Source organism: Babylonia areolata, chromosome 1 (genome assembly GCF_041734735.1).
Source record: "Babylonia areolata isolate BAREFJ2019XMU chromosome 1, ASM4173473v1, whole genome shotgun sequence".
NCBI classification, from domain to species: domain Eukaryota; kingdom Metazoa; phylum Mollusca; class Gastropoda; order Neogastropoda; family Buccinidae; genus Babylonia; species Babylonia areolata.
The window spans coordinates 1,979,478-1,989,477 of record NC_134876.1 but is presented as its reverse complement, the minus strand read 5'-3'; the positions used below and the strand labels follow the sequence as shown (position 1 = coordinate 1,989,477).

Here is a 10,000-nt window from a genome sequence, read left to right as displayed (position 1 = left end):
GACTACTCCTGTGTGCCGTGCAGGTCGGTACTGTGGCAACCAGATCCCCCCCACCCTCACCACCACCGACACACGCATGTGGATCGAGTTCCGCAACTCCCGGGGAATGGGCAAGGGGTTCCTGGCACAGTACGAAGGTGAGTCGTGGAGTGCAGTGCAGTGCAGTGTAGTGCAGTGCAGTGTAGTGTAGTGTAGTGCAGTGTAGTGTAGTGTAGTGTAGTGTAGTGCAGTGCAGTGCAGTGCAGTGCAGTGCAGTGTAGTGCAGTGTAGTGTAGTGTAGTGCAGTGCAGTGTAGTGTAGTGCAGCGTAGTGCAGTGCAGCGCAGTGTAGTGTAGTGCAGTGTAGTGCAGTGCAGTGCAGTGCAGCGCAGTGCAGTGCAGTGCAGTGTAGTGTAGTGTAGTGCAGTGCAGTGTAGTGTAGTGTAGTGCAGTGTAGTGTAGTGTAGTGTAGTGTAGTGTAGTGCAGCGTAGTTCAATGCAGTGCAATGTAGTGTAGTGCAGTGCAGTGTAGTGCAGCGTAGTTCAATGCAGTGCAATGTAGTGTAGTGTAGTGTAGTGTAGTTCAGTGCAGTGCAGTGTAGTACAGTGTAGTGCAGTGCAGTGCAGTGCAATGCAATGTAGTGTAGTGCAGTGTAGTGTTGTGCAGTGCAGTGCAGTGCAGTGTAGTGCAGCGTAGTTCAATGCAGTGCAATGTAGTGTAGTGTAGTGTAGTGTTGTGGTAGTGTAATGTAGTGCAGCGTAGTTCAATGCAGTGCAATGTAGTGTAGTGTAGTGTAGTGCAGTGTATTGTAGTGTATTTGTTTGTATTTCTTTTTATCACAATAGATTTCTCTGTGTGAAATTCGGGCTGCTCTCCTGAGGGAGAGCGTGTCGCTACATACAGCGCCACCCATTTTTTTATATTTTTTCCTGCGTGCAGTAGTATTTGTTTTTCCTATCGAAGTGGATTTTTCTACAGAATTTTGCCAGAAAAAACCCTTTTGTTGCCGTGGGTTCGTTTACGTGCACTAAGTGCATGCTGCACACCGGACCTCGGTTTATCGTCTCATCCGAATGACTAGCGTCCAGACCACCACTCAAGGTCTAGTGGAGGGGGAGAAAATATCGGCGGTTGAGCTGTGATTCGAACCAGCGCGCTCAGATTCTCTGGCTTCCTAGGCGGACGCGTTACCTCTAGGACATCACTCCACTCCACTGTAGTGTAGTGTAGTGTAGTGTAGTGCAGTACAGTGCAGTACAGTGCAGTGTAGTGCAATGTAGTGTAGTGTAGCGCAGCGTAGTTCAGTGCAATGCAATGTAGTGTAGTGCAGCGTAGTTCAGTGCAGTGCAGTGCAGTGCAGTGCAATGTAGTGTAGTGTAGCGTAGTTCAGTGCAGTGTAGTGTAGTGCAGTGCAATGTAGTGTAGTGTAGTGTAGTGTAGTGCAGCGTAGTTCAGTGCAGTGCAGTGCAATGTAGTGTAGTGTAGCGCAGCGTAGTTCAGTGCAGTGCAGTGTAGCGCAGCGTAGTTCAGTGCAGTGCAGTGTAGCGCAGCGTAGTTCAGTGCAGTGCAGTGCAGTGCAGTGCAGCCAGGTGCAGGGCTGGCCTCCCTTGTGGTCACTGCATCCTACCTGTGAAGCCAGAGAATCTGAGCGTGCGTGTTCGAGCTCTATATGAAATTATTTGTTCTCTTTATTGACTCACTTGTGTAAACAAAGTGAGTCTATGTTTTAACCCGGTGTTCGGTTGTCTGTGTGTGTGTGTGTCTGTGTGTCCGTGGTAAACTTTAACATTGACATTTTCTCTGCAAATACTTTGTCAGTTGACACCAAATTAGGCATAAAAATAGGAAAAATTCATTTCTTTCCAGTCATCTTGTTTAAAACAATATTGCACCTCTGGGATGGGCATAAAAAAATAAAGAATGAAGCCTAATTATATGCAAACTGCATTTACTGTTATATTTACATTTTTTGTATTGTCTAAACTTGGCACTTTGATCTGATATTCTGACCCAACAACTAGAGCAGTCATTATTATCATTTTTTGTTCAAACAGGAACTTCTTTTGCTAAGCATGGAAGTTTTATTTATTTTGCAAACGTTTTGGTGCAGATAGTAAAAAAGGGAAATTACTCTGTAATGCTAGGGGAGTTAATTTGCTTTAAACAGATCTTTCTCATCTTAAACATTACATTTTGAAATTATACTCAATACATAAAAAGCTTGGATTTTTTTTTTTTTTTTTTTTAAAGTGTATCACAAGTGAGTCTTGAAGGCCTTGCCTCTCTTGTTATTATTCTTATTATTCTTTTACATACATACATACATACATATACGAGTGTATATATATATATATATATATATATATATATATATATATATATAGTATTATCATATATATATATATATATATATATATATATATATATATATATAGTATTATTATAAGTATTGTCATAATTATCATCATTATTATTACGGCGCCATGTAAAGTCATTAGTTCTCTTTAGTATCAGTATTATTAGCAATATTATTATGACTGTTACAGCGCTGTGTATAGTCATTAGTTGTCATTCTCCTTTTTCTTTCTCTTCTGCTTATCCTTCTGTTTATGGTTTGTTTCGTTAAATGGGCAGAATTGTAAAAAACAAACAAACAAACAAACAAAAAAATCCGCCTTTACTATGCCTAATTATTTACCCATTACAGATTCAATCGATTTTGTCCTTAATATCATTATCATTTCCGTATTATCTTTTCTTTGGACGGGCGCAATAGCCGAGTGGTTAAAGCGTTGGACTTTCAATTTGAGGGTCCCGGGTTCGAATCTCGGTAACGGCGCCTGGTGGGTGAAGGGTGGATATTTTTTCCCATCTCCCAGGTCAGCATACGTGCAGACCTGCTTGTGCATGAACCCCCTTCATGTATATACGCAAGCAGAAGATCAATACGCAAGTTAAAGATCCTGTAATCCATGTCAGCTTTCAGTGGGTTATGGAAACAACAACATACCCAGCATGCATACCACCGAAAACGGAGTATGGCTGCCTACATGGCGAGGTAAAAACGGCCATACATGTAAAAAGCCCACTCGTGTACATAGAGTGAACATGGGAGTTGCAGCCCACGAACGAAGAAGAAGAAGAAGACGTGTAGTTGTTGTGTGGTTGTGGCTCAGCGGTGTGTGGGGGCGAGATCCACAAGGACCAGGGGTTCCTCACCAGCCCCAACTACCCGGACGAGTACCGGCCCAACAAGGAGTGCGTGTGGAAGATCGGTGTGGAGGAGGGCTTCTCTGTGGCTCTCAAGTTCCAGACCTTTGAGGTCAGTGCGAGGGGGGGGGGGATGGATGGAGGGGGGGGGGGCCGTGGGGGGTAGGGTGTGTGTGTAGTGTATGAATAGAATATAATAGATTTTATTGTCATGAAACCTCAAGGTTTATAAGACACAAGTGCAATGGTAAATGAATGAATGAATGTATGTGTGGGCAGTGTGTGTGTGTGTGTGTGGTGTGTAGTGTGTGTGTGTGTGTAGTGATGTGCTTGTGTGTGTGTGTGTGTGTGTGTGTGTGTGTGTGTGTGTGTGTGTGTGTGTAGTATTTGTTTGTGGTGTGTGTGTGTGTGTGTAGTATATGTGTGGGTGTGGGTGTGCAATGATGTGTGTGTTTGTGGTGTGTGTAGTATATGTGTGTATGTGCAGTGATGTGTGTAGTGTGTGTTTGTGTGTGTGTGTGTGTATATGTGTGTGTATGTGTGTGTGTGTGTGTGGTGTGTGTATGTGTGTGTGTGTGTGTGTGTGTGTGTGTGTGGAGTGCTAGTGTATCTGTACCTACGCGCTTACGCACAAATGTGATTAAAAGTGCGAATGTGAATGCGCAGTGCCACAACGAAAAAAAAAAAAAGAAGAAGAAGAAAAAAGAAGTAAAAAAAAGAGAGACACGTTATTTGTTATTCCATGTACCTTTAATAAAGCTTTGACCCACCTCCCCACCAACCCCCCCCCCCACCCCACCCAACGGATAATCCAATCCTAACCCCCCCCGAAAACAGATCGAGAGCCACGACAACTGTGTGTACGACTACCTGGAAGTTCGGGATGGGAACACGGAGACGGCACCTCTGATCGGCAGGTACTGCAGTTACAAGATCCCTGACGACATCAAGTCTGCCGGCAACCGTCTGTACGTCAAGTTCGTGTCAGACGGGTCTGTGCAAAAAGCTGGCTTCTCCGCCAAGTTTGTCAAAGGTAGGTTCGTTCGTTCGTTTGTTTGATGTTCATCCACAATTGTGATATTTTTTGGTTAAAGGTATGTGTCCTATGTATATTAGGTGTGTGTTGGGGGGGGGGGGGGGGAGTAGAAAGAAAAGAATCCGGTTGTGTGTTAACGTGCGGTTAAACCTTTCTTAAGCTGCCTTTCTGCCCCTCATGTCTGCTCGGTCTCCAAAAGAAACAAACCAAAAATTGCGACTGAATGAGTGTGATGTGAAGAGGGAACAAAACCAGTTTTAGCTTTGCTGTGTTGTTGAGATCACTCTCCTGTCCCTGAAAGGTAAACGGCGGAAGAAAAGTGATGATTATTGTAGTTAACGGTGTGTTCAGACTGTGTTACTATCAGCATTATGTCTGTCTCCGTCCCGGCTGGTCCGTAACTAGCTCTCTGGTGACAAAATATTCAGAATTTACTGTCAGTAGTAGGCTTCGTCTGTGTCTGTCTGTATGTGTCTGTCTGTATGTGTCTGTCTGTATGTGTCTGTCTCTTGTAGGCATTATGTGGAAAGTGGATATTTTCTTTTGAAGGGAAAAAGAAGGAAAAGGGATAACATTGTCTCTTGAATCTTTATGGATGGAAAAAGGGATATTGCAGTAGCGTGTGATTAGTCCACACGCATTGACGTTACCTTGAAACTGGAACTGAAACTGAAGCTGTGGTCCTGATTGATTGTTGTTTTTCTCCTCCCTCCTCGACCCCCCCCCTGAACCCCCCCCCCCCCCCCCCCCCACACACACACACACCCTACCCACCCGCAGAGTTTGACGAGTGCACCTCCCCGAATCACGGCTGTGACCACATCTGTGTCAACACCATGGGCAGTTACAAGTGTGAGTGTCGCATTGGGTACGAGCTTCACTCGGATGGCAAGCGGTGCGAAGGTGGGTTTGTATGTTGTGGTTTTTGGGGTTTTTTTTTGTGTGTGTGTGTGTGTGTGTGTGTGTGTGTGTGTGTGTGTGTGGGTGGGGGGGATTATCACATTGAGTCCCGCACCCGAGCACTGCTTTGGCGTCAACATTTGTATCATTAAAACAGTTTTCACATTCAGACACAATTTACTGCACAAGCCACAAAGGAAGGGAACTAACTTCTACAGAACTTCCGGGTGTGTGCACACGTAATTTGGAGGGAAAACAGTATATTATTTTCTGCAGTTTTTGTGTTTTTTTGTTGTTGTTTTTTTTCTTCTTCTTTTTTCCTTTTCTTTTAACCGTATCAATACGGCATGGAAGCCTGCCTACGCAGTAACCTCCCCAGGGCTAAATGGGTTAAACAGTATTTTATTTGAAAAATGTCACGATACAACAGGAAAGTCTTTTTAGTAATTCTTGTCGAAATGTACATATCTAGGCCTTACAAACGCTCATTGATTTGTGTCGTCAGTGTCTCTGCAAATATACATTTTAACATTATGGCATGTTTGTTTTGTTTTCATCTTTAGACGTGTAGTGAATGTTACCTGGTGCTGGCACAGTGGTGAAGGACCAATACAGTGACTGAAGTGTTGTGTGCATGGTTCCTGCAGAATGACTGAAGTGCTGTGTGCATGGTTCCTGCAGACTGACTGAAGTGCTGTGTGCATGGTTCCTGCAGACTGACTCATACAGTTACTGAAGTGCTGTGAGCATGGTTCCTGCAGAATGACTCATACAGTTACTGAAGTGCTGTGTGCATGGTTCCTGCAGACTGACTCATACAGTTACTGTAGTGCTCTGTGCATGGTTCCTGCAGACTGACTCATACAGTTACTGTAGTGCTCTGTGCATGGTTCCTGCAGAATGACTAGTACAGTTACTGTAGTGCTATGTGCATGGTTCCTGCAGAATGACTAGTACTGTGTGCATGGTTCCTGCAGACTGACTGAAGTGCTCTGTGCATGGTTCCTGCAGACTGACTCGTACAGTTACTGAAGTGCTGTGTGCATGGTTCCTGCAGAATGACTGAAGTGCTGTGTGCATGGTTCCTGCAGAATGACTGAAGTGATGTGAGCATGGTTCCTGCAGACTGACTGAAGTGCTGTGAGCATGGTTCCTGCAGACTGACTGAAGTGCTGTGAGCATGGTTCCTGCAGACAGACTGTAGTGCTGTGTGCATCGTTCCTGCAGACTGACTGTAGTGCTGTGTGCATGGTTCCTGCAGACTGACTGTAGTGCTGTGTGCATGGTTCCTGCAGAATGACTGTAGTGCTCTGTGCATGGTTCCTGCAGAATGACTCATACAGTTACTGAAGTGCTGTGTGCATGGTTCCTGCAGAATGACTCATACAGTTTCTGAAGTGCTGTGTGCATGGTTCCTGCAGACTGAAGTGCTGTGTCCATGGTTCCTGCAGACTGACTGAAGTGCTGTGTCCATGGTTCCTGCAGACTGACTGAAGTGTTGTGTGCATGGTTCCTGCAGACTGACTGAAGTGTTGTGTCCATGGTTCCTGCAGACTGACTGAAGTGTTGTGTCCATGATTCTTGCAGACTGACTGAAGTGCTGTGTGCATGGTTCCTGCAGAATGACTGAAGTGCTCTATGCATGGTTCCTGCAGACTGACTGAAGTGTTGTGTCCATGGTTCCTGCAGACTGACTGAAGTGTTGTGTCCATGGTTCCTGCAGAATGACTGTAGTGCTCTATGCATGGTTCCTGCAGACTGACTGAAGTGTTGTGTCCATGGTTCCTGCAGACTGACTGAAGTGTTGTGTCCATGGTTCCTGCAGAATGACTGAAGTGCTCTATGCATGGTTCCTGCAGACTGACTGAAGTGTTGTGTCCATGGTTCCTGCAGAATGACTGAAGTGCTCTATGCATGGTTCCTGCAGAATGACTGAAGTGTTGTGTCCATGGTTCCTGCAGAATGACTGTAGTGCTGTGTGCATGGTTCCTGCAGAATGACTGTAGTGCTGTGTGCATGGTTCCTGCAGACTGACTCATACAGTTACTGTAGTGCTGTGTGCATGGTTCCTGCAGAATGACTGAAGTGCTCTGTGCATGGTTCCTGCAGACTGACTGTAGTGCTGTGTGCATGGTTCCTGCAGAATGACTGTAGTGCTGTGTGCATGGTTCCTGCAGACTGACTCATACAGTTACTGTAGTGCTGTGTGCATGGTTCCTGCAGACTGACTGTAGTGCTGTGAGTATGGTTCCTGCAGACTGACTGTAGTGCTGTGTGCATGGTTCCTGCAGACTGACTGTAGTGCTGTGTGCATGGTTCCTGCAGACTGACTGTAGTGCTGTGTGCATGGTTCCTGCAGACTGACTGTAGTGCTGTGTGCATGGTTCCTGCAGAATGACTTAAGTGCTGTGTGCATGGTTCCTGCAGACTGACTTAAGTGTTGTGTGCATGGTTCCTGCAGACGCCTGCGGGGGGAACGTGGAGGGGGAGGAGTCGGGGGTGCTGCAGAGCCCCTCCTTCCCGGAGATGTACCCCCCCAACAAGAACTGTGTCTGGCAGATCGTGGCCAAGGACCTGTACAAGATCACCCTCACCTTCACTCACTTTGACCTGGAGGGGCACAATGTAAGTGAATGGTCGGTCACACACACACACACACACACACACACAAGCATACATACATACATACATATATTCATATATATGCATGCGCACACACACATAAACACATGACATGTGCACGCGCGTGCACACACCCCCCCCCCTCCCACACACACACGCATACACACGCACTCAGAATGCAAGATCACCCTTACCTTCACTAATTTCGACCTGGAGAGACACAACGTGAGTAAATGGTTGGTAGACCATTTACACACACACACACACACACACACACACACACACACACACACACACACACACACACAATGTGGGGTACATGCGCGCATAGGCAGGCATGCATGCACGCACACGCTAACATTCGCGCACGCACATGCGCACGCATACGAATACCCACACCCACACAAGCACGCATGCACGAACGCTCGCACGCACGTACGCACGGACGCATACTATTAGCACAATGACAACGCGTAAAACCTCGAACACGTTCTGATGCAGGGATGATATAGGAGTCTGACAACAGCCTATACACACATGACTTGTTGGTTGTTTCGGCTTTATCAACATTTCTTCCCCTTCACTCTTCTGTGTGACTGTCGGAGGGGACGTCCACGCCTTACTGTCAACACCAATCGTTCTGTCTTGAGGGGGAAGATTGTTGACATTGCCTGCTTTAACCTTACTGTGAACACCAATCGTTCTGTCTTGAGGGGGAAGATTGTGGACATTGCCTGCTTTAAACACATTTCTTCCCCTTCACTGTTCTCTGTGTCTGAGGGAGTGAACGTCCACGCATTATTGTTAACACTAATCGTTCTGTCTTGAGGGGGGGAACTGCGATATTGCGAACGTCCATGCTTCATTGTGAGCACTACTCACTCCGTCTTTAGGGGAAAAATTGTGATATTGCGAACGTCCACGCCTTATTGTGAGCACTACTCGTTCCGTCTTGAGGGGAAAAAGTGTGGATATTGCGAACGCCCACACCTTTATTGTGAGCACTACTCACTCCGTCTTGTTGAGGGGAAAACTATGGATATCAATTGTATTGTATTATTGTATTACTCTTTTTTTGTCATGACAGATTTCTGTGTGTGAAATTCCAGATGCTCTCACCAGGAAGAGCGCATCGCAACACTGAGAGTACCACCCATTAAAAAAAAAATTCTGCCAGCAATTTTGTTTGTTTTTCTATGGTGGATTTTTCTACAGAATTTTGCCAGGGACAACCCTTTTGTCGCCGTGGGTTCTTTTGCGTGTGCAAAGTGCATGCCGCACACGGGACATCGGTTTATCGTCTCATCCGAATGACTAGCGTCCAGACCACCACTCAAGGACATGTGGAGGGGGAGAAAACACTGGCGACTATGGGATTCGAACCACTGCGTTCAGATTCTCTCACTTCCCAGGCGGACGCGTTTCTTTCTAGGCCAACACTCCACTATTGCCGTTGTTTTCTTTACAGTAATATTATGTACACTTTATTTCTTCTTCCTGTCTGCACTGTCCCTGCCCACCACAGCAAGACTGTGAGTACGACTCAGTGAGGTTGACCAGCGCGGTGACCATTGGCGAAAAGACCACCCAGAAGCTGCACGGCGTGTTCTGCGGGGCCACCGTGCCCACCCCTGTCACCTCCGAGGGTAACGTACTGCGCCTCGAGTTCAATTCTGACAACTCAGTGCAGAAGACTGGTTTCGTGGCCGAGTTCAGAACAGGTAAAGATGTAACAGTGGCTTTCATGCATCTTTCTTTTTCTTTTCTTTTTGTACTTTGTTAGAACCCCTAGACAAATTATCAAGTTGTCCAATACAGAGAACAGTGTGTGTGTGTGCGTGTGTGTGTGTGCGCGCCTGTGTTTGTGTGCGTGCGTGTGTGTGTGGTGCAGAGAAAGTGAGAGAGAAAGTGGTCAGGATGAGCAAGGATATTTCTAACCGTTTTTATGTAATGAGAGGCTGTGTGTGTATTGTGTGTGTATGTGTTGTATAATCATGTGTTTGCGTGTGTATTCGTGTGTGTGAATGGGGATATGGGGATGGGGGATGGGGAGCGTGGGGGGAGGGGTGGGGCGGGGGGGGGGGGGGATCGGGGAGCGAGCTTTAGGATGTTCAAGACTTGGCACCAGTCACCTCCTATGATTATCTTTTCAGATTCCAGTTGTTGGATTTGATTTTGTAATTCTCAGTGAAAAACGGGGGTTACCTCTATTCGGATCACAAATATTAACTGGTGTGATGTGTTTTTCCATGT

General features: G+C 46.2%; 1 protein-coding gene across 1 annotated transcript in view; it reads left to right on the top strand.

The window, feature by feature from the left end:
* Positions 1 to 10,000, top strand: part of LOC143296070 (tolloid-like protein 1) — a 105,887-nt gene that overhangs the window by 71,229 nt on the left and 24,658 nt on the right. Inside the window, exons 9-14 of the mRNA XM_076607864.1 lie at positions 24 to 137; positions 3,156 to 3,301; positions 4,027 to 4,222; positions 5,006 to 5,128; positions 7,587 to 7,750; positions 9,273 to 9,468. Coding sequence (XP_076463979.1) covers positions 24 to 137; positions 3,156 to 3,301; positions 4,027 to 4,222; positions 5,006 to 5,128; positions 7,587 to 7,750; positions 9,273 to 9,468 — 939 coding nt within the window. The remainder of the gene's footprint in view (positions 1 to 23; positions 138 to 3,155; positions 3,302 to 4,026; positions 4,223 to 5,005; positions 5,129 to 7,586; positions 7,751 to 9,272; positions 9,469 to 10,000) is intronic.